The sequence below is a fragment of the Epinephelus fuscoguttatus genome, linkage group LG7 (assembly GCF_011397635.1).
Source record: "Epinephelus fuscoguttatus linkage group LG7, E.fuscoguttatus.final_Chr_v1".
Lineage (NCBI taxonomy): Eukaryota > Metazoa > Chordata > Actinopteri > Perciformes > Serranidae > Epinephelus > Epinephelus fuscoguttatus.
The window spans coordinates 27,082,335-27,107,221 of NC_064758.1; the positions used below are offsets into that span (position 1 = coordinate 27,082,335).

The 24,887-nt window shown below is 41.5% G+C and overlaps 1 protein-coding gene and 1 non-coding gene across 3 annotated transcripts; one reads left to right on the forward strand and one right to left on the reverse strand.

The window, feature by feature from the left end:
• Positions 1-2,123: 2,123 nt before the first annotated feature.
• On the reverse strand, positions 2,124-2,195 carry trnaa-ugc (transfer RNA alanine (anticodon UGC)). Its single transcript has one exon. It is a non-coding gene; the product is annotated as a tRNA-Ala (tRNA).
• Positions 2,196-10,612: 8,417 nt separating this feature from the next.
• On the forward strand, positions 10,613-23,374 carry LOC125891402 (tumor protein p53-inducible nuclear protein 2). Of its 2 annotated transcripts, none has more exons than XM_049580673.1 (4): positions 10,613-10,919; positions 16,993-17,372; positions 18,123-18,696; positions 18,801-23,374. In XM_049580673.1, the coding sequence occupies exons 2-4, from the start codon at positions 17,249-17,251 to the stop codon at positions 19,066-19,068; spliced, it is 966 nt and encodes a 321-aa protein (XP_049436630.1). In that variant the 5' UTR covers positions 10,613-10,919; positions 16,993-17,248; the 3' UTR covers positions 19,069-23,374. The 2 variants fall into 2 exon arrangements, with proteins under 2 accessions (XP_049436630.1, XP_049436631.1); XM_049580674.1 differs by having other exon boundaries at positions 10,614-10,919; positions 18,540-18,696; positions 18,801-23,373.
• The last annotated feature ends 1,513 nt before the right edge of the window (positions 23,375-24,887 follow it).

A 24,887-nucleotide genomic window follows, 5' to 3' on the forward strand; every position in this document is an offset into this window, starting at 1 on the left:
GTCAGTGTGTGTGTGTGTGTGTGTGTGTGTGTGTGTGTGCGTGTGTGCTGCTCTTAATAACTTTCTACCCAACTCAAAAATGAGTTTCTGTCAGTCTTTTCATTTCTTCATCCAACAGCAGGCTGAGAAAGGAGAGTTTTTCTCACATGTAGGCTGGGAAAATATATTTTACAAGATCAAAGTCTTGAGTATTAAACCTTGTAATGGGCCAACCTCCCAGTGATTAAATTTTTTCTTGAATAGCATACATAATGGATATCAAAGGTAAGATCTGACAGACTTGATGTCTTACGGAGTTGACAAAACGTTACACATTTATTAATTGCAGTTGTAGCAGTTGTAGTGAGTAGCCATTTTGTTTGTCAAAGTTGACAGGAGTTCTCTTAATGCTAATCAAAGTACTGATTTGTTATCCATTATTGATTTAGAAGGGCTACAGAGTTGACATGCTATGTTTGGGACACACCTGATAGCAATATTATTTCACAAATTTATCAAAAAGTAGAAAGCTTACCAGTGCTTGAGCAGCAGTCCCACCTTTATGGAAATCAGGAAGTGAGACAGGAGTCCTCGTGATATAACTAACTCCTGATTAAATGATGTTTTTGCAGAAATCATTCAGTTCATCATCAATCATTCATTCAATCAACATTTTCTCAAAAAATATTTCAAAACAAAGATGATTATATATAAGTATATTAACAATATGATCAGTATGTACTGTTATTTTCAGATTTTGAAGGCTTTTAACAGATTTTTCTGTTTAAGTTGAGAGTTCTTGTCCGGGACAAGGCTGTTTTCTGGCACGGGGCAAGATTAGGAGTTAAAAAAAAATGAAAGCAGATTTAAATCATATTTATTTTTTTATATATGAATCCCTGTAAAATAATGTTTCACCCCAGAAACGGAATTATTTTGTTGATATGTTATAATTTTGAGCGTTTTTTGTTTGGTTTGGTTTTGTTTTTGTTTTTTTACTTGTATTTATTTTTTCGGTTTTGTGTTTTTGTTTGTTGTTTTGATTGTTTTTTTGGTTGGTTGTGTTTTGTTTGGGTTTTTTGTTGTTTGGGGTTTTTCATTTGTTTGTTTTTTGTTTTTTGAGGGTTGTTTGGTTTTGGTTGGGTTTTTTTTGTTGTTTGGGGGTTTTTTTGTTTGTGTGTTTGTTTGTTTTTTTTGTATGTTTTTGTTGTTGTTGTTTGGGGTTTTTTTGTTTTGTTTTGAGGTCGTTTTTTGTTGTTTTTTGTTGGTTTTGTTTTTGTTTTATTTTTTTGTTGTTTTGAGGGGGGCTGTTTGGGTGTTGGGTGTTGTTTGTTTTGTTTTGGGGTTGATTTTTGTTTTGTTTTTTGTTGTTTTGATGGGGGATTGTTTGGGTTTTTCTGTAAGTTTGTGTGTTTTGTTTTGTTTTTTGTTGTTGTTGTTGTTGTTGTTTAGGGTTTTTTGCTTGTTTGGGTTTTTCTTGTTTTGTTTTTTGTTTGTTCTTTGTTGTTTTGGATTTTTTTGTTTGTGTGATTGTTTGTTTTTGTTTTGGGTTTTTTGTTTGCTTGTTTTGGGGAGGAGGTTGTTTTGTTTTGTTTTGTTTTGTTGTTGTTGTTTTGATGAGGGGTTGTTTGGGTTTTTCTGTAAGTTTGTGTGTTTTGTTTTTGTTTGTTCTTTGTTGTTTGGGGTTTTTTTGTTTGTGTGATTATTTGTTTTTGTTTTTGTTTTGGGTTTTTTTGTTTGTTTGTTTTGGGGAGGGGGGTTGTTTTGTTTTGTTTTGTTTTGTTTTGTAGGACATGATTTGTCCCAATTACCAAGACTGTGTGAAATCACATGTTGTTATATCATGTGAAAGCATCACATGACAAATGGCCAAAAAAATCACATGCACCTATGTGTGAATATCTTACATGTGAAAGACTGTTTTGTGCGTGACACATTCACGTATTTCACATGCAGTATTATATTTTGCAATAAATTAACCGACAATAGCGCAAAAAGATGTTTCCCTCTCTGAAATGGCTGTCTGCCCAGCCGTATTACCGGAAATGGAAAATACGCAGCCAATTTAAATAGTGTGATCGGATTTATCGCCACCATTCATTCCAATGTTCATAACTGAGACTCTACTAAAAAGTTAAAAGGAGTGGAGATGCCGGGGATTGAACCCGGGGCCTCATACATGCAAAGCATGCGCTCTACCACTGAGCTACATCCCCTACTGGTTCCAGAAGGAATATGTACTGTATACAAAGGTGCAGTTGGCAGTGTCGCACATTTTAAACATGTAACAGGAGATGAAAGTTGAGAAGGATATTTTTATTCTGACTCAGGCCGACTTATGTAACTTCAGGTCGCAATGTATGTTAGCCTGGTTTCGACCCTTGACCCAGTTCTACGTAACTTTACTGTATTTCCCCTGCGTGTGTGTGTGTGTGTGTGTGTGTGTGTGTGTGTGTGTGTACAACACAAGACTCTTGGCTGTTTTTAGTAGTAGTTGGTAAACACAAGAACTGAACTGATGTCTGGGATATTGAATGGAAAAGTTGTATAATTTGTAGCTCAGTTTTCTCTGGTTTTATCAACCTGCAAATCATGTTTTGGTTTCAGTTAGGGGACACATCTGAGCAAGCGGCTCCTCTTCTTCCCACGCTAATGTGGAAGCACAGGACAAACTGTTGGGGATGAGGACAAACGTCATTAAAGAGTGAACCTACAGCGAAGAATGAGAAGAACTCATTCAGACACAAGTGGCCAAAATTCAGTGCTTCCTCATCACCCAAGGTAGCTTAATCCTTCAGGGAATTTAAAATAGCTCCCCTCGTTATGTTTCATAATATCCTCCAGGGGAGCGTGAATGAGGGGCTGTCGTCCCCCTCTGGAGAGCACAGCCTGTCCTCACTCATGCTGTGTTTATCAGCAAACCTTTGCCAAGGACACCACTTCCAGGCCCTGTTTGCTTAAGCCTTGTAGGGACAGACCCATGGGATGCACGCATGGCAAACGGGCTATAGGAGGGCTGAGGAAGGGAATAAGAAGGAAGGGGAGGCAGGGTGATGGACTAACAACTTCCCAGCTTCTTTTCTTCTCAACCAGGGAGAAACACTGGTTGATATCAGATCTGTTGTTGTTGATTTGGGTTGGTGAAACCCACCTTGTTGAGCCTGTGCTGAGTAAGGAATAGTGGACAAGTGTTAAGTATTATAAGGGGGGTTATCTTGGGACTGTGGAGTGCTGGTGAGGTCAGGATGTACAGACAAGCTGTATGCAATATGAGATGCAGAAAGAAATTCTTCATCAGAGGCAACAGACCTCCAGACATTACAGTGGTCAGTGCCAAATGGGAACAGCAAGGGTAAAAATGAGCTAGTGAACTAAAGCATATGAGGCGTTTTATAATGCAGACACAAATATCATCAGCAAACGTACTCCAAGTATTCACCTAAAAGTACTCTTCATGCAGAAAAATACTCTCTGTGAGTGATAATTAGACATTCCATTATTAAATTGTTGACAAATTCTCAATCTAAAAGGTATGTAGTAACTGTACCGATCTAACTAGAAAAGTGCATTTAGTAGAGTGCAGGTCATGCCCACTTTTGGCAACTCTTGTAATTCCAGCAGACGCAGTGCCATGAACTGGGTTGCAGCCATGGTAGACGAGCGCCAAGGGAAAATGCCCCTCCCAGCTCCCTTACAATCAAGAAAGGGAGGGGAGCTCGGACATCTGGAGGGAGTTCAGAATAGAGCCGCTGCTCCATTGCATTGGAAGGGGTCAGTTGAAGTGGTCCGGGCATCTGATCAGGATGCCTCCGGGGTGCCTCCCACTGGCGGTGTTTCAGGCACATCCCACTGGTAGGAAGCCCCGGGGCCTGGAGGGATTACAAATCTCATCTGGCCTGGGTACACCTTGGGGTCTCCCAGGAGGAGTTGGAAAGCGTTACTGGGGAGAGGGATGTCTGGGGTGCTTTGCTCGGCCTGCTGCCCCCACGACCTGACTTTGGATAATTGTATGAAAATGGATGGGTGGATTACTGTTACTGCTAAAACGTGATATATTACATGTTATTTTTGTAACGTGTTAACCCCAACGCTGCTCTCACACACATTGCCTGCAGCATTAAAGGCTCGTCTTTGGCAACAGCTGCAAAATTTGACTATTGAACTTTTACAGATGGTATATTTTCCATATTCCCAGAGTCACCCACACAACAGTTACCAAAGGGCAGATTTGGGAGACATTGACGTAAATGCAGATAGAGATCTCTTTACCATTGTTTTAAAGAAATAGTTTGAAACTTAGGAAAATTCTCTTATTCACCGTCTTGCTTAGAGTTAGATGATAGCATTGATAGCTTGCATTAACTGCTTATGGAGCAAGAACCACAACTTAGCTTAGCTTAGCATAAAGACTAGAAACAGTAAGAAACAGCTATCTTGGCTCTCTGTAAAGTTCAAAAGTACACCTACCAATTTTCTAAAACTTATTAGCATGTTATATCCTGCTTGTTTAACCAGCACACAGGCCAAAATATATGTATGTGTACATGTATGGAACTATTTTTTGGCAGGTCTGACCTATGCTATCTGCTGGGGCTGCTGTCTTATCATCTGCCAGCAGCCAGCGGAGCAGGGGCTCAGACAGGCCTGAGAAGAGAGGCACCAAAAATAAAGACTGCAGAGCACATGAAAAGGAGGTCAGAGAGGTCATTTAGAAAGTTATGTAAAAAAAAAAAAATTGTTTTGACACAATTTTGAAGTTTGATTTTACAGGATTTGTATATGATTCATTATACTTCTGCTCACCTGCTGCCTCCTCGCTGACATGAACAGGACACAGAACCCAATCACCAGAATAAATATTAGCATTGTATGTTTCTGCAAACCACAATGTGTAACAGTTGCACATTATAATGTAGCTGATATGTTGAGACTTTACATTTCAGTATTGCTGTGGTAAACGTTTGGTTATGTACAAAATGATAATGGTTGGTCATGGCTAGGAAAAGAAGTATTTTACTGATGGAAATGTGGTCTTTTCATAAATCTAGGCTGTCTGCGCTATAAAAAAAGACACATATTTTTAAAACTGGTAATTTATAAACAGAGAAAAGAGAGGAAAACGAAAGTGGCAAAATTTTGGCTCAAGAGGTATAAAACCTAGCACTACCAGAATGCACTGTGTCATACCGGACCAACAAACGCTCCTGCTGGTGTGTGATGTGATGTGAGCCTGGCTGTTTTTCCTTTTGGTGGCTGTCTGGTAACCAACAATCTCAAATTACAGTTAAACAATAAGCTAAAATATGTTCCAGAAAACATTTAAGGTGAGAAATAGGCAGTACAGGAACAGAATCTGAGTTTATATTTGATCAACACTGCTTAGTTTCACTGTTAGATCTGAGTTTGGTCTGCTTTTTAGAAAGAGTGAGAGACAGGGTTGTCTCACTCACTTGATCCGCTTCTGTACTCTTTGGGTATGTGGTACAAAAATGCCAAGAGAAAATTTGAGTTAGGAGATGAGCAGGGAGCTCTGTCTAATGGTATGAAGGGAAGTTCACAGTTCACATACACAAACATCATTATGATACAATGCCGGTTGAAACTCATCAAAGTGTCCCTATCCCTTGGCTGTCAATTTTGGTGCCACAGTCACCACTAGAAATCCAGCAATGTGTCACAGAAAAAGTCTTGAAAGTCTTGAACGGTGGTCTGTAGCTTGACTGCACTCAACTGACAGCAGTCAGCTCATGAAGGCTACATGTAATCAGAACTACCTGACTTTAGACACGTTGATGTGATACGTATGAAAGGTACAAATGTGACATAGCCGTGGTTTGCAGAAACATACAATGCCAACATTTTATTCTGCCGACTGGGCTGGGACACACCTTTACTATTTACTTTTCCATGTTTTCCCAGTTTCCCTTAATAAAATGCATTCCTTCAGAAAGTTATTCTTGTCTGACTTACATGTTGACACAGAAACTTCAGTCGGCATAATACTGAAAAAAAAAAACAAAAAACGTAAGGAGCCTCTGTGAACTTTCAGTGTTTCATACTGCCTTCACACACACAGTGTCCCCTGGGGATCTGTTTTGCCCCAACTTGAGGAAGGGATGAGTTCCCAAATAAAATGAGTCCTCACAAACAAGTTACTCTACTGTCTGTTTCAAGCATCAACACACACAGACACACACACCAAGCCGGACTTCTGAGTCAACTCGTCCATCGCCACACCCCGGTCTTTAACCACAAACAAAACAGCAGTGTTTACAACGCAAGGTTAAAATATGTTTGAAGCCCTCTGCACTTACACACATGCCTTAGTCAGCTGTGCCAGCAGGGGCAAGGACAGGCATGCTGTTAAACAAGAGCTGCATGTCACATTCATGAACGTGAACACGCAGGGATAGAGAGGGAGAGGCATTGTTGTGACCTTTCACCTATTTCTCCAAGCAGCTTGGGAACCAGTGGGAATCCTGTGAAGCCAGGCAACTTCGGTGAAAGCTCTGGCAAGGATAAAGACAAGAAATAAAAAGGAAGACAATGGAAAACGATAACCTCCTCTCCTCTCTATCTGTGTCCTTTAGCAGCATATTCAAGCCTGGAGTATTTGTGAATGACGTGGTTGTGATCACATCCATTAAAGGCTAATCACTACACATATCTTGATTCACAGCTACTGACACGAACACAATACATGCTACAAGAACATGCCCGAACAAGTTCCCCCAGGCTTGTGACTTCTTCAGATTAGTTTGAGCGCACAAACATTAACACGGGCACAGATGCACAAACTGTTCTTGCTAAATGTTTGTGTTCACTGTGTTACTGGGGTTTGGATATCATCATCAGTCCTGGGCAATTGTGTGTGCTTGTGTGTGTATATGTGTGTATGTCTGTGAGAGAGTTGCCTAGCACCTGGTAACTGTATAGGCTGAAACCTTATCATCCTGCCTCTGGAGAGCTCATGATGTGCTGGACTCTTGCTATCGTCTCTCACCGCTGTGATAGTAATGTGACAAAGTCCACGGCAGAAAAAGTTGCTTACTAAGGAGTCTGTGTGAGAAACATCTGGAGCTACAACCCTGTTAGGTGTGGTTCATTTGTTTTTAATTTGCGCTGATAACATGTAGTGACACAACCAGGCCTGATCACCCCCACGCACATTCATGTATTATAAAACATGACTGTAAACTGAGTACAGTGCATAGTCCTGAAACAAAAGTAAAGTATGCCGCACAGCCAGAGTCTCTGTTGTCCCACTTACCCTTCTTTAAGGTTAGTGTACAGTAGACTTGTATTCTAAAATCGGCATACAGTAACAACCATGGATGGATTACTGAACGGACCTACCACAAAAATTGGCACAAAGAACCACAAAGAGATAGAAAATGACTACAAAGGGACACAGAAGAACCAAAAAATACACAACATAACCCCAAAGAAACACAAAATGAAAACAGAGAGACACAGAAGGACCAAAGAATACACACACTGTCCACAAAGAGACACAAAATGACCTCAAAAAAGAGACAAAACGATTACAAGGAAACACAAAACAACCCAACAAAGACACAAAATGACTAAAAAAGGCGCAAAATGACTTCAGAGAGGCACAGAATGACCAATAAATACACAAACTGACCCCAAAGACACACAAAATGACTTTGAAGAGACACAAATTGTTGACAAAGGGACACAAAACAGCCAAAAGAAGACACAAAATTACCTCAAGGAGACACAAAATGACTTTAAAGAGACATAAACTGTTGACAAAGAAACACAAAACAGCCACAAGGAGACACAAAATGACTTTGAAGAGACACAAATTATTGACAGCGGGACACAAAACAGCCGAAAGAAGACACAAAATTACCTCAAGGAGACACAAAGTGACTTTAAAGAGACATAAAGTGTTGACAAAGAAACACAAAACAGCCACAAGGAGACACAAAATGACTACAAAAAAATCACAAAATGACCCAAAAAAAGGCACAAATTGACTTTAAAGAGACACAAACTGTTGACGGGCACAAACTGGAGTAGAACAAAAAAAATACACAACATACCTCCAAAGAGACACAAAATGACCACAGAGAGGCACAAAACAACCAAAAGAAGACACAAAATTACATCAAGGAGACACAAAATGACTAAAAAAAGGCACAGAGAGACACAGAACGACCAAAAAATACACAAACTGACCCCAAAGACACACAAAACAACAACAAGGAGATATAAAATGGCTACAATGAGGCACAAAATGAACAAAAAAGACATAAAATGACTTTATAGAGACACAATCCGTTGACAAAGCAACACAAAACAGCCAAAGAAGATACAAAATAACTTAAAGCATACAGAGAACGACCAAAACAGACACAAAATGACCCCAAAGAAAGACAAACTGATCACAAAGAAACACAAAACAACCATGAGGGGATACAAAATGACCTCAAAGAGACACGAAACAACCAAAAGAAGACACAACATTACCCCAAAGATTCGTAAAATTACATCATAGAGGTACAAAATGACCAAAAAAGACACAGAATGACTAGAGAGAAACAAAATGAGTACAAAATGACTTTAGAGAGACACAGAACGACCAAAAGAGACACAAACTGACTCCAAAGAGACACAAAATGTTTACAAAGAAACACAAAACAAGCACAAGGACATATAAAATGACTACAAAGAGGCACACAATTACTATAAAGAGACAAACTGTTGACAAAGAGACACAAAACAGCAAAGAAGACACAAAATAAGCCCAACCATATGAAGAAAGACCAAACAAGTCACAAAATGACCCCAAAGAGACACAAACTGATTACAAAAAAACACACAACAACCATGAGGGGATACAAAATGACTATAAAGAGGCACAAAACAACCAAAAGACAACACAAAATTACCTCAAAAAGACACAAAATATTACAGAAAAACAAAATGATGAAAAAAAAGACACAAACTGATCCCAAAGAGACACAAAATATTACAAAGAGTCACAAAATAACTGTAAAGAGGCACAAAACAACCAAAAGATGACACAAAATTACCTCAGAGATACACAAAATGTTTACAATGTTTACAACCTCAAGGAGACACAAAATGACTTTAGAGAGGCACAAAACAACCATGAGGGGATAAAAAATGTTTACAAAGAGTCACAAAATGACCTCAAAGAGACGCGAAACAATCAAAAAAGACACATTTCTTCAAAGAGACACAGAATGACATCCAAAGTCTATGTGTCTTGCTCCTGTTTTACTGTAAGAAGAGATGGTGGAGCCTTTTCCATATTTGTGCCCAGGGTTGCACTGTCTCATAATCCGCCCGTGAGTATGACAGTATCTTCTTAATAAGTATCTAACTGTTCCTTTGGGCAGGGGGAACAAACAGATTTTTCAGACACACTACATACAAATTCTGTCATTAACCAGGTCAAAGTACAGGATTACTCTGACACTTCACAGGGATCCAGTTGTAAAAATGAAATGAGAGCAGATAAGTTTCAGTTGGCAGGGAGGACATCCAAAACCCTCGTACAGTAGCCTACAGAGCCTGCGTGACCTGTCCAGGTTTGTACAGACTTGTGTCGAGCCTCGGAGACCTTGAGTGTGCATAATACTCAATAAACTTTATAGGAAGACAACACAGGATGATCTCTCACCTGGAGACACACATACTTGCATAAACACACACACATAAAGTAATGTCAACAGTCACCAGTTTGCACAGTCTGCAATAATAAAAGCTAGTGGGTATTCTCAAAGCCTTCACAGACTGCAGAGTGTAAAACTGACCACCAGGGGTTTCCTAAACCTCTCCACACCTCATTGGTTACTCAAATGCTGCATTCAGAAAAGGCACGTCTGATTGGCTGGTGTAGTTTGAGTGGCACGTGGAGGCCCTCCCCACCGAGGCGGAGTGGAAAGATGGATGTTGAGGGGGAGGGGAAAGGGCTCTATTTACAAATGAAAATTTAAAGTCACATCACCAGTGTCACTGGATAAGGAGAGCTAACATTGCTTGTGAAGTGGGACTATTTAATAATGTGGAAAATTAAAGGGCTGCATGAGCATTTTCTCTAAGTTAGAGATCAGCTTTGTAACTCTGTCACAAGAGGAGAACATGCAAAGGAGGATTAGGTTAGTGTGATGCAGCTTAACACTTTTAAATATAAGCACACAGAGTAATATATTGAACACAAAGATAAATTTCCAGAGGTGATTAGTAGAAACAGTTTTATCACTAAATGTATTTAATTAAACACCAAGTTGACACTTTAATCACTTTTCCTGTCAACAGATTTTCATCTTTCCCTGTTTCAGAAGACTTGTACTTGCAGCTATGTTAGCACAGAACCAGGATCAGTTTACCATCCCCCAGCCCTCCACTGAAAGCAGCAGGGATTGGTGAGAGAAGCTGATCCGTGATCAGGTTTTAAGTGAAGTCACGGTTTCCATCTGGGTGCAGGTTGACAGCCCCTCTCGCCCAGCCCCCACCCTGTTACCTAGAGGCCCGGCTTGTGGCTTGTGTAATATTCTGATTGGCTGGTTTGGTCGGGGTGGGCGGGTCGAGGGGGCGTGGCCGAGTGTATTGTGATCTCACAATCAGCTGTTTTGTACGCTCTACATTCTGATCCGAGGATCAGCTGGAGGCAGCAATAAACAGAAGGAAAATCTGCAGCGGAAAAAAAACAACACACACACAGAGGAGAGGCGGAAAAAGCTGCAGATGTTATGATCTGACAACATCAGTGTAACATTTTTACACGAAGCCCTTCTTCTGAGAAGAAAGCCTTTTATTTTTCTACAATGGTGTTTTAACTACCTCACTTAAAGACTATCTAAAGCTATGCTTTAAGAATTGCTGTCGTTTCTACTGTGTGTGAGATCTCGTTTACAACTTGAATAACATTGCAAAGGCAGGTAAGCCATTCTTCACTTTGCTTTGCATCTGAGACTTTTGTGTGTTTTGTGTCAGGCTCTGTGTGATCTCAGGAGGTATCAAACTACATTTGTCTCTGCCAGTGAGGCGGCTGCATTCCTCCTGTGTTTATCTACAGAAAATATCCATCATGAAATCATAGAAGAGGTGGAATTACATAGCTGTGACTCATTAGGAGGCTATCTTTGACTGCTGTGCGTTATAATAGGTATGACCTATTATTAGGTCACGAATAGGTTTGAAAGCAGCATAGCATAGCCAGCCCAAACTGAACCGCCTAATCAGGTCGATTCGACGACCTATATCTCAAAAAATGGCTGCATATGTGTGGCATATATATCACAGGACACCAGCGAGCCGTTGTCTGGTAAATTGCACCAAATGCTGATGTGGAGTCAAGTCGATGGCGGATGTTGATGTTTTTCTGGGAGGCGGACCTTGTAGGCTCAGGTTTTCTGCAAATATAACCACTCATTTTACGTGATGTGAAATGACAGTTAGATTGTGTTGTCGCCAGCCTGTGCAGTCGATGTCTTTCGTGCAGTGTCGCTGAGCCACAACTGTCATTGCTTTGACCCTTCAGCTGTAGAGCTTACACGGATAATTCATGTTTAACCTGGATACTCTGCAGAAAGACTTCCCTCGGCCCGTCGGCAACCCGCTGCAATCTGGGGTCGATGTTTTATGTCGCCACATTATTCTGAGGGTATTGTTGTGTATCTGAAATGTAAACATTGTTGCAGTAGGCAGCGTCTTTTTTTTTTCTCCCCCTCATAACGTCAATGGGTTTCCGCTCCAGACGATGACCGTCGACAAAAGCATCCATTCACACATCGGTCGTTTTTTATCTCAGTGTGGCAGAATGCACATTAGGCATATAGGTCGCATAAATCATAGGAGCTTATGATTTCGCTATGTTTGCTATTCGGATGTCTTTTTTTTTTTCTTCTCTCCCTCCGGTCGTCAAAGAGGCTGGAGCCTCTCTGTCAGCGTCAGTGACGTATGCATGACGTCACAGGCGTCTTGTTTTTATTTCACCAGTCCCCGCCCATCCTGCTCCGCTCCTCCTACTGTTAAAAAAAGATCAATGTCAAAAGGAAGATCCATAACTTAATGTCCTTTTTAGGTGTCAGGATGTGCAGTCCTGCAGCTAAATTATAATTTATTGTGTTACATTTGAAAAAATAGGAATAAACAAGGCCTGTCAGTGCTTCTAATGACCACACCAGAATATGACAATAGCTCTGCTGTGCTGTGTATGCCATATCTTGCTGCCTAGGTGTAATCTGGTTGAGGTAATAGATTGCCAAGCTTTTACCTGTCACATTTTAATTTAGTTTTCAATTTAACAGTGAATGCTCGCATATCAACAGAGGAAAACAAGAACTGTAAACAAGAATTAGTCCAGAGGGCTCATTTTCAGCTGTTGTGCCAGGACAGATGTTAAGAAAGGCAACCTAAAAATAGCATTATCAATTTATCTTCACAAAATAGTAAATATGCACAACATAGCGTAGCACACACCCAACATTAATGAACACCACAGTGTAGTTACTGCACTGTAGCTGCAACACATTATATAAGGACAACAAAAGAGGATTGTTCATTAATTTTTCGTAACCAATTATCCTGTTGGGGGTCATGTGGGGGGGCTGGAGCCTATCCCAGCTGACATTGGGCGAGAGGCAGGGTACACCCTGGACAAGTCACCAGACTCACAGGGCTGACACATAGAGACAGACAACCATTCACACTCACATTCACACCTATGGGTAATTTAGAGTCACCAATTAACCTGCATGTCTTTGGACTGTGGGAGAAAACCAGAGTACCACGCTGACACGGGAGAACATGCAAACTCCACACAGATGGGTGTGTTCGAAACAGGAACCCTCTTGCTGTGAGGCAACAATGCTGACCACTGCATCACCCTGCCACGTCAAAGGAACAGTGTGTAAGATTTAGGGGGGTTTAATGGCATGTAGTGGTGATGAATGCAGATTGCAATCATCTGAAACTTCTCCTGGTTAGAATTCCTCTAGTGGTCATTGTTTAGGAGGTTTTTACCATGAGCCAAATTATCCGCAGAGGTCTCCACTTCTCCAAAAAACAAACACACCAGGTGATTAAAACCAGTAAAAACTCAGAATAGCTCAGTTTCAAGTTACAAATCTCCGTTTCTCTGTCGCTGTTCGGTTCATCTGGTCACTAGACCTGCACCTACGAATGTGTGCTCATCTTTTTCTCTAAAAACAAGATCCAGATGTTCAGAAGGTTTTTACCAGGAGTAGAATTATCCACAGAGGTCTCCTCCTCTCCAAAACAAAAGGACTCGGATGTTTAAACCGGTAAAAAATACTGAATGAAGCAGTTTTGTGTTGAAAGACAATCAGTGTTTTTCCACTGTTGTTTGTCAGGGAGGGGCTGCCATCTATGGTGGCCGATGTGAGAACGAGAAAGACCCTATCTAGAGCCAGTGTTCGGTTTGTCCATTCTGGGCTACTGTAGAAACATGGTGGTGCAAACATAGACTGTATCAAATAATGGAAATAGCTACCATGATGTCAGCCAGTGGTTTGTTAACTAGCATTTTGGAACCTCGATTTTGGCATTTCAATCATCGCCATCTTGGTTTTCCAGAACAAGAAGTGACCATATCTGGATGAGACAGCCTGCCACTCAGGCGGCCCCACCCTTAAATATGCAAAACTTTAAGCCATGAGAAGATGTAAACAGGGACGTTAGTCTAAATAAAAACTCACCCCTATAGAGTTGTCATGAATGTTGAAATTAGCAAAGACCAAAACCTTGTACCAAGTTATTAACATGTTAATTTCAGCTGTCCAGTAGCGACTGACTCGCTTCTGGAGTCAGCCTCAAGTGGCCATTCAAGGAACTGCAGTATACAGCACTTCCACATTAGCTTCATTTTTCAGCCTCAGAGGCTGCTGCTTGGATGCAACATGGTGGACTCCATGGACGAGGAATAAATAGCTAATTTTAAGGTAATTAAAACACAAGGATTCTAATTGTCAGGTGGTTTCTCACCAAAGAACATATTAATTATATTCTATTCAATTTCTGCCATTATATCCCTCTAAATCCTACACACACACACACACACACACACGGAGGCTTTAAAAGAAAAAACAGGACTGACAAAGACTTGAAGACAAAACAAGGAAGCCAGACTTACATATGACTACACAAAAAATGTGATATTACATATGGTTTTTCAAACAAATACACTTCACCTGTCATAGATTTTATTTCAGAGGACATTTATCAGTGTTAATGGGTGGCAGTTGTTACATAATGCCTCTACACAACCTATGACATATATCCAGTAACTGTCTGCTCCAGGATACAAGCATATCAGTGGCGGTTATTTATTCACATTGGCGGTATCAATAGCTATATTTACACTAGTTAGATTAGCTGCTTCAGCCACCAAACTGATAAAATTAATTTATCAGGATAATGCTGCAGGAAGTCAGTGTTGAGTGTGTGTGTGTGTGTGTGTGTGTGTGTGTGTGTGTGGTGTGTGTGTGCATTGTGGATGCCTACTGCACCCTATGCAAAGCAACCCTCAGGCCTTGTCACCAAAATTTTGTTTATCTGGATTTGTCATGGTCTCATGACTTAAGTTTCTATTTGCTCGGGAATGCATTAAAGCAATCTCAGGGCAAAGGAGGGACTGCAGCGCCTCACTTCAGACTCAGTTCGTGGTATCTTTTTGGTTTTCCCTTGCAACAGGCCCAAAATATAACAACCACGGGCCTTTTTGTTTAATTGACTGGGTAGGATTTTCAACACATGACCTAGAAAGTGAGTCAGAATGAACCCATACAACCCTGAGAATTAAAAAAAAAATACAGCTGAGAGCTTGGTTTTTTTGGTGGCAACAGGCTTCTCCCACTTTTGTCTCTCACTTGCTCTTGTTATTTCAAGCATACACCCATAGACGCCATCTCCTTGACAGTGACTATATTTGCTGAAATAACTCTTATGCGTTTGACATAAGAAATCTCAGGAGCATGTACTTCATGGTTGCAAAGATGTGTCTTCCCTTGGTGTTTCTGGTGGTGTCCATGGTGATTCTCCAAATAAGGACAAAAAGTGTCAGCTTCCCAACAAGCATCCATGCATGTCTCCTTCTGTGTCTCTTTGCTCTGCATATTAATCTCTATCACACGCACTTTGTTTCACCTTTTAATCTGCGTATTAATACCAACCTCTGCCGTGTCTTTATCCATTCATGTAGTAGGTGAAAGAGTTGAAAGCGAGGAACACATATTTCCATAAGAAGTTAAAGACAAACAGATTTAAACCTCTTCAACTTTCAAATCAGTACAAGTAAAGCCTTATAAATAAAAGCATACGGGGAGGAAAGCAGTTTGATCTAAAATTCAGAGTGTGCGCAAGTATTGACAGAGGTTTGCTCTCTGTGATCTCCTTAGTCATTCTTTCCTCTGCGCTCACTCAGTTAAAGTAAATAAAACTCAGCCTTTGAGCATGTAGGGGTTTGTCTTAAGCTATGGTTGTTCAAACATCTGCTCAGCATTATATCATGGCGTTCACATTTAGGTCCTTTGCTTCCACACCTTCTGTCGTAACGTCTCTGTCTATCTTTGCAGTTTAACATTGTGCACACTCACTTTGTTTGACTTTTGTGAGAGGGCCGAGTCTTTGTATCACCTCCTCTTCCCCCTCTTCTCCTCTGGCCTGTCCATCTGTCCTGAGACTGCACTGATTGGTTATCTAAACTTCACGGGGGAGGGGAGTGTAGCCGTCGATCACCAGCTTCCTGCTTGCTGACTTGATTGATGTCAGTCTGCCAAAGCAAGTCAGTGAAAGTGTCACGATCATTTTCTCGTGGGTTAAAAAAACAGTCTTGAAGCCTTGAAGCTGCTATAATCAATACTTTAATATTAACAATGGATCAAATGATTTAAGCCTGTGTGAAATGTGTCACTGGCAGTGACAAACCCACATATGATTATCACCAGACACTGTGGTTTCCCTCAGCTCTACAGGGCGCCTTTTAGGTCATTGCTTTGCTGTTTTGGTTCATTCTCACAGCTCTCATCGACATTGTTTGTGGGCAAAGCAGGCAGCTGTGTTCAAAAGAGTATGAACCATCTTTTAAGCTACCTGCTTAGCACAAAGGAGGTTAAAAAGAAGAGAAGTTACATGCCTGGTAATATGTGATCGGCACTTGCTGAAAGACACAATAGCTGGCGCACTGTCATAGAACATGGGGATGGTTGATTTGCTTCACTGAGGTGTCCGCAGTCAGCCCTGGGTTGTATAGTTAGTATACAACCCAGGACTGTATATTTTAACAAAAAATAAAGATATGGGTGCTTTCAATATGTATGAAAACATTTTACTGTACACCAGCTGCCATCGCCACAACTTCTGTCAGGCAGAGCGCACCCAAAGAGCACCTGAGCTATTTTCCAACACTGTCTGCTGTAACCACGTGCCTGTGTCATACCCCATAGTTCCCATGTGGTCACAGAGCATGTCCTAGTCTTCCTTTAAAAGCCTTGCTCAGCACTAAACTGCAGACAGACAAAGTTATTGACCAGCTGGTGGACATAGTGGAGCATTTCACAGCTAGAGAGTCAGGTATTTCCCTGAGGAGCAGGTGGAGAACAGAAACTTGATCTTAAGATTCCCGCCTATTCAAATGTGCAATCTCTCAGTGTTAGAGTGGAAACTTAACAGCTTCACTGTTTTATAGCACATTGTTTGTATCAGCCTGTCATTACAATACAGGTCAAAGTGCTTTAAAGTTTGAGGGTTCCTGAGGAAACATAAGTCCAACTTCTTGTAATGTGTCTTTAAACAGCCCTGAGAATGCTCATACCATACATAGTGCTCATTGTGCTTATCTATTGTACCCACACAAAGCAGTGGGAAATGAACCAAATAAGTGACTTCTGTTTTTTAAGATGTCTTTTTATAGAACGTGTGTTGAGAAGCACCCATCTCCTGATTACCACTAACCACCCTTTACTTTCTGTCTCTTGTTATCTCTCTCTACAGGCCTTTGCTCCAAACCAAGTGAAACCTTACATTTGCACTACAGAAGCCTGTCCACTCCTGTTTGTCCAAAACGAGATCCAGCAAAGGGCTTCAAGTGAAAAAAAAAAAGAGAGTCAAAAATATCTGACAAAGAATTGCTTAAAACGGCAAAAAAGCGATAAACACAAATAAGAAATTCAATAAGGCAGCTACAGCTTTTTCTTGGTGGACGACAAAAAGCACCTGAGTCATCAACACTTGACAACACAAGCAAGTCATGTTTCAACGTCTGAGCAACCTGTTGTTTGGGGAGGTAGAGGAGGTGGCAGCTGAGCTGAAGGGACCCAACCCCTGCGTGACAGAGGCCGACGAGGAGGGATGGATGCTCGTCAACCTGCCTGGTGAGTCTCAGCAGAGGGAGTGCAGTAGAGGCTTGAATAGGTTGGCGTGGCCTTTAAGAGCCACATAAAACTGGGGAAAATTCGATTTGTGTTTTATGTTCAAAGATTGAGATGGCTGAGAAACACTGCTGTTCCCTCTTGCATGTCTGTAATACTGACTAACATCTGAAGTGTAGAAGTAAAGATGGGGATGAAGGGGTGAGGTGAAGAATCAGTCGGGGCGTGGCGCAGCTACACCGGTGCTCACCCATATGGCTGCCATACAAAAAGTGTTGTCCGTCAGTTGATGGAAACACATAATTCTCTGTGAACATACATCTCCTTCGTCTTTGTTTATGATCTCAATCATGACAAAGGAAATTACTTAGTATGAGAATTTGCTTTGGTGCCTGTTCAGAAGCCAACCAAACATCAAAAGCAACATAAAAGTACCTCTCAGGAGAGTCAAGACAAACATTATGTCACTGACATAATCACAACCTTAGAGGGTCAACACAACTAATGATGTGACTCTTTTATGTTTTGTGTTTCCTTACCCCCTCTTCTCCCCCTCCTCTAATTTTTTTAAACACCCTTACATTCCCCACACTGGTATGTGTGCGCGTGCGTATGTGATCCCCTAAAAATGGCCCCCTTCAACCCGCATGGCTTTTTGAAAATCCATCATTTTTGCAACATCCCCCCTCCCACCTTAAACATCTGTCTTTATTGGCCGTCTCATCCCCGATCTCATCGCTGCCATGTGCTCAGAAGAATCTGACTGCATGATGCAGGCCGAGGATGAGACGGGAGCCCAGCTGATTGCACAATCATTCCCAGATAGTACCCAATCAAATCATCAAGTCACACATACAAGGACTGAATGCCCGGCCCCCATTCCCCACCCACCTCACAAGCGCCGTAGGACACATAAAGGTCGGGCTCGAGGTGCTGTAGCACCATCAGTTCCCCTGTCTTGTCCAAGCGCTAGCCCGTCAGACTTGGGTGCCATTACACCCGTGACCCTTCCGAGACGGGCCAGACTCTCCACGCCCTCCTCCACATCGTCGTTGTCCCCCGGCTCTGGAAGTGAGTGTGGGAGCAGTGGGGGTAGCAGTAGGGCAGGCCCAGAGAGAGGCTGCATGGATGAGAGCTGGTTTGTCACCCCTCCCCCCTGTTTCACTGCAGAGGGAGCCACGGCGGAGGCCAGCCCGATGGAGGACCTGCTCATCGAGCACCCCAGCATGTCTGTGTACGTCTCCCCGAGCAACTTCTCTATGGTCTCCAACGGCAACCTGTCTGTAGTGGGAGAGGAGAGCATTGTCAGCCTGGCGAGCAGCGTGAGGTGAGAAATAGCACTCTTTTATGCCGGCTACACTTGACCTCCACCTGCTTTTTAAGCATCAGCAGCAATCACACCTTTGATTTATTTTTTCTCTCCCTTTGCAGCAGAGTGGCAGAACCAGCTGCTGCCCCCGCCACCCGCAGCACTATGCCCACCAGGGTGAGCCGTGGAGCAGCTGCCCAGGCTGGAGCTCTGGCCAAGGTCACCCAGGTGGCCAGGGTCCAGCGTAGCAAAGCACGCATCGAGCGACGCCATCTGGGCCGCAACCGCATCCAACGCCAAAACCGCACTAGGGAGCAGGTCCCTCGCCACGCAGCCCACGCCAGAAACACCTTCCTTCACCAGCCCAGCAAGCGCAACTTCTGCCACTAACTCCCCGGCAACCTGGGAGCATCGTTTACTCTGAGGGCATTAGTAGTGCATAGTCACCTCCAAGACACACGAGATTAAATGTATTCCCCCCCACTGCATATGTGCTTTCATTTCTGCACATTATATCATATTACACTCAGATACCAGTAGACCAGTAGCTCTTTTGTTGTGGTTTAGTCGCAAACTGACTCCACCTGGTAGTTTTATGCCCCATTGAACCAAGCCCTCTGAGTAGATCTGTGTAGACCTTTATTATACTTGTTGTCCATTGCAGTATCCAAACAACTAAAAAAAAAAAGTCTTCAAAAATATTTAAACAGGTTATACTTAGCAACAATAATGTCTGAAAAACAACAAAAAATCTATTTTTTTTCTCCTATCTTAGTAAAATATTCTCTTTGCTTTCACTCTTCCTCAAGGCATGTTTTGTTTTTGATTAATTCAGCCATTAAATCCTTAAAATACTTTAAATTTGGAGATAACAACTTGAAATTTGAAAAAAAACAAGTGTACTTTGAGTCTTCTCTGGTGGAAACCATGCAAGACAGAGACAAGTTCAGTCTTTGTATCTTCGCAGAGAAAACAACTCATCATGTCTTCGAAGCTTTAAATTACAGGTGATTATTTTTATTCAGGAAAAGTGGAAGGATATACCGTGGGTGACGGGTGTGAGAGGGAAATCACTTGACATTTGTTTCTCTCCAGTCTGGTCTTTCGACAAAGTAAAAAGACCAAGGCAAGGAGACATGGGGCAACCCATTTCATCATGGGAAACAAATGCCATGATGTTTCTCTCTTCTCACTTTGTGGAGGGTGAGAGCAAGTAGAAGATGGTGAGAGTGTGAGCAAAACAGACTAAAGAGTACAAGGAATGACGTGATGAATTAGAATTATTATTACAAGGGATGTGGTAAATATGAAACAGTCAAAGGAAAGTGTTATGTAACCCTCTGAGCAGCCTGTGAGCGTTTAGAAAATGACCCTTGTTTTGAATATTTAATCAGTGTTGCTCTGGATATTGGATGAGGCACCTTCTTTCTGCGAGCATGAACATTAGTGTTATGGGTGCCCATAATAAATATATAAATAGATTTACTGATAAGGAATAAGAGTTATTTAGATGCCAATACTGGTATCGGAAATGCCCCTGATAATGCCTAAAATGCTGGATCGGGTTCCAGTGAGTACAGCAGTCTATGCACCCATCTGATACGAGTTAATTTATATATAAACTATAAAGCAGTTTCACATAAATACATATAATACAGTAAAACAAAGTTCTATGGCATGTGTGTGTACTTAGCAGCGAAAACATTACAACCAATGACAGGTGAAGTGAGTAACACTGATCATCTTGGTGCCATGTTGTGAAACCTGGTGTTCATGTGGATGCCACTTGACACACCACCCACCCAAACACCATTGCGGACCAGGTACCCCCCCTCATGGCAATGGCACTCCCCAATAGCGGTGGCCCCCAAGTAGGACAATGCACCATGCCACACCCCAAAAAAAAGCTCAGGAATGACCCGAGGAACGTGACAAGCAGCTCAAGGTGTCAACCTGGTCTCCCAATTTCCCCAGATCCCAATCAGATTAAGTATTTATGAGATGTGCCTCTACCCCAGAGGTACCCCCCATCCAAAAGGGGGGACCTTCTTGGATCAGTCTCTGACCTGTCAGGGCATGGACACGGGACCTCTGGGAGTGTCCTGTGGTGTCTGGCACCAGGGTGTTGGCAGCGGATCTTTTGAGTCTTGTGGGTTGCATAGATGCTCAGTCAGACTGGGATCCAGGGAAATTGGAGGCCAGGTTGACACCTTGAGCTGTTTGGCACATTCTTTGGGCCACTCTTGACGCGTGGCATGGTGGCGATATGTAATGTCAGGTAGGCATTGGTATCACTAAGAAAAAATGGTATCAGAACATGAGGTGAGACAACACAGGGCTTGCCTCTGGGTTACAGGGTATGGCAGGTGATAGTAAGTGCAGAGCGGTATCGATGGCAACTCTTTATTTTGTTTTGTGACATTGTTTTCTGCTTATTTTGTCTCATGAATCGTAACATTTATTTTACAGTCTCTCTCTTCATGGTTCCACCAAAGAAAGACATCCAAGCTTGTTCCTGTTAGACAAAGGAGAAAGTACACTGTTAATCGCTCCCTGTCGATCACACACAGCATGATGATCATTAAATGTGTGGTTCGCATACTTAAGTAATGTGCCCGGCACACATCGGCCATTTCCATCTACAGTGTGTGCTGTGTTCTTTTGTTACTCATGTGAACACCAAAAAGAAAAGTACAACCTATTTATTTCAGTCCTTTTCAATGAGAAGTCACTGACTGCCCAGGAGGCACCTGTTAGGAGGAAGGGGAAGAAACGTCTCTTTAAAGCCTAACAACATTGATCTATCTTCCCTCTTCAGCGCATTCAAAACTAACATCTTGCATATGGTCGTGCAACCCATCGCTCTCTAAGATCTACTCCATGACTGTCCTGTCCTTGTTAGCACATCCAGCTCTAGCAATTTCCACTTAAAGATCTAGCTTACTGATATGTATTCAACAACAATAGTAAACAATGGTGCTGAAGTGTATACTAATGTTTGTAAATTATTTGAGACATGGATGTAAGTTTGCACTGTCATACATTTTGTGAGTCAAAGTTTTAGCAGTGTGCTGTGTGCTTGTTGGTTTTTTTTCTTTTGTGATTTTTTTTTTCTTTTTGTTCTGATTCAAATTGTGTGTGAGAAGGTGTACTGACACGTTAAATGCTAGAAACTCTTAAAAAAAAAAACATGAATAATTGTCATTTATTTCTCTTGTAAATATTACAAAACAATTTATAACGCTCTGTTAGATGTCAAAGCCTCTCAGGACTTGAGTCCACAACGTTATGTCCGATGGGACTAATGAGAATCCTCTCTCTGCCTCACCTCTGTGCTCATTATCAAACCAAGAGGGCATTTCAGTGGCCAAAAGTGGTGTCTTTGCCCCAACTTCTGTCTCATCTCTTTGAGATGCACCATAGAAAAACAGCACGAGACTCAGAGTTGATGTGCCATAGGCAGACACTGCCCTCCAGAGGGTCCACTTAGCATAGCATTAGCTGTATGGATGCTGGTGAGGATACAGTACGATGACATGTCAGATTGTTTGAAAAAATGGAAATGTCTTGCCTGGTTTAGATCGCAAGTAAAAAAACATGATTTCCCATGAACCACAAACCACAACTTTTTCATTTCTGCCAATAATCCTATAAATGATTGTTTTATTTAGACTCTGTTAATATCTGCTAATTTATGATAATTTAATTCTGTTTAAAGATAACTATTATGTTTCCTGTTGATTCCTCTGAATTGTGGAGTCCAACACACACACACACACACACACACACACACACACACACACACACACACACAGTGATCTCTATTTAAGGCTTCCTCACTCCCTAGAGGCTTACTCTTCTAACTGACTGTGTGTGCCCAAGGTTGAGGTGTGTTTGCCTGTTATAAAATAGGAGAGAAAATAGGGTAATAATGACAGATCATGGGTGAATGTGTGTATGTGTGTTTGTGCATACTAAATGTAAAGACCACCACAGACACCCCCTCTGTCACCACAAACCTGTCCTGTTTGCCTCAGTTTTACTTCTTTCTTTCTCACCTGTGTCACGTACAAAGGAAATGTGTTCTCAGTATGTCGTGTGTGATTATTGAAATGTGTGATTTTAGAGTGAAAGTCATCCAATAATGGGGAGAGGAAGTGGTCACCAGGTGTGTTAAGCCTATATGATGTGGACAGGGAAAGGATGAGGCAGGAGATAGTTTATATATTATAAAAAAAATTATAATAATTAAATGTATCATAAAACTACAATAGAATCTGCTTGTATTTTCCCATGTAGTTATTATAACAGCTGTTCACCAATAGGACATTTTAAATAAGAGGCGTTGAATGTCTGGGGAGTTTCATATGTTTTATGTTGTGCCCTGAAATGATGGCAGCTTAAAAACACTTGGGGCTCTCGCCCATGTTACATCTCAACTAGTACATCCATCCCCTCATAAAAATGAAATATATAGACATATAAAATTTGGTGTATCTGATATCTACAGTATGGTGATTGTGCCTTTCACTATTTCTGCATGGTTTTTGTGATATACTGATTTTTTCCATCCCCAAAGTGGACGGTCGTCCACTGACAGGCAAGACCTATGCAAAACTCCAAAATCAACGGATGGGTTTTCCAGCATCCATTCAGAAAACACAGGTACCCGCCAAAAAAAAAAAAAAAAAAACTACAACAACAATAAATACTCAGGTTAACACCTGAATCTTGTGTCATTATTTTCATATGGGAGAGCAGGAGGGACTGGGATTTAAAGAAGTATTCAGATCATTGCCATGCCATGTTGTACTTAAGTAAAAGTATTATCAGGAAAATATGAAAATATTATTAAAATATTGATGATTGAAGTATTGACAGTTATGCAGCAAAATGGCCCCTGTCAGTGTTGTATTTAAATGTATTATATTATTTGATAATTATTACTGCTAAAGTAAAGGGCTAGTGTGTAGGATTTAGGGGCATCTTTTGGCAGAAATGGTATATAACATTCATAATTATGTTTTTTTATTAGTTTATAATCACCTGAAAATAAGAATCACTGTATTTTCATTACCCGGTATATTTGCAGTGGCATGCATAAGTTTGGGCACCCCTGGTCAAACTTTTGTTCACTGTGAATAGTTGAGTAAGTAGAAGATGAACTGATCTCCAAAGGGCATGAAGTTAAAGATTAAACATGCTTTTCAGCATTTTAAGCAAGATCAGTGTTTTACTTTTGTATTGTACAATTTTGGAAAAAAAAAAAAAAGTGGAAAAAAATGAAAGGAGCACCATACAAAAATTTGGGCACCCCAAAATTTGAGCTCTCAGACAGCTTTTAACAGGGTCTCAGACCTTATTTAGCTTGTTAGGGCCTTGGCTTGTTCACAGTCATTGTTAGGAAAGGCCAAGAAATGCAAATTTCAAAGCTTTATATGTATTCTGAATCTTGAAACCTTGTCCCAACAATCAGCAGCCATGGGCCTAGCACTCTGAAAAACAACTGATGCCCACAAAGCAGGAGAAGACTATAAGAAGAGAGCAAACTGTTTTCAGGTAGCTGTTTCCTCAGTTTGTAATGTAATTGAGAAATGGCAGTTAACAGAAACTGTGGAGGTCAAGTTGAGGTCTGGAAAACCAAGAAAACTTTCTAAGAGAGCTGCTTGTAGGATTGCTAGAGAGGCAAATCAAAACCCCTGTTTGACTGCAAAACACCTGGTGGTGCACTGTTCTACTGTGCAGCAACACCTGTATGACCTTCATGCATCTTAATGAGAGTCATCAGAGGGAAACCTTTGTCCTCAACCCACAATTCAGCATCAGAGGTTTCCAAAGGAACATCTAAACAAGCCAAGTCCTGTGGACTGATGAAGCTGAAATCGAACTTTTTGGATGCGATGAGCAAAGGTATGTTTGGAGGGAAAAGGGTGCTGAATTTCACGAAAAGAACACCTGTCCAACTGTTAAACACAGGGTTGGGTTGATGTTTTGGGCTTGTGTTGGAGCCAGTGGCTCAGGGAACATTTTACAGCAAATTCTGGAAGCAAACATCACACCCTTTGTAAAAAAAAGCTGAAGATGAAGAGAGGGCGGCTTCTCAGCCAGGGCAATAATCCTAAACACACCTCAGAATCCACAATGGACTACCTCAAGAAGCGCAGGCTGAAGGTTTTGCCACGGCCCTCACAGTTCCCCTACCTAAACAT

Excerpts from the sequence above, each read along its gene's own strand:
- LOC125891402 (XM_049580673.1), top strand. The coding sequence starts at position 17,249 with ATGTTTCAACGTCTGAGCAACCTGTTGTTTGGGGAGGTAGAGGAGGTG. Across the intron at positions 17,373-18,122 it reads GATGCTCGTCAACCTGCCTG|AAGAATCTGACTGCATGATG; the intron begins GTGAGTCTCAGC and ends CCATGTGCTCAG. Across the intron at positions 18,697-18,800 it reads AGCCTGGCGAGCAGCGTGAG|CAGAGTGGCAGAACCAGCTG; the intron begins GTGAGAAATAGC and ends CTCCCTTTGCAG.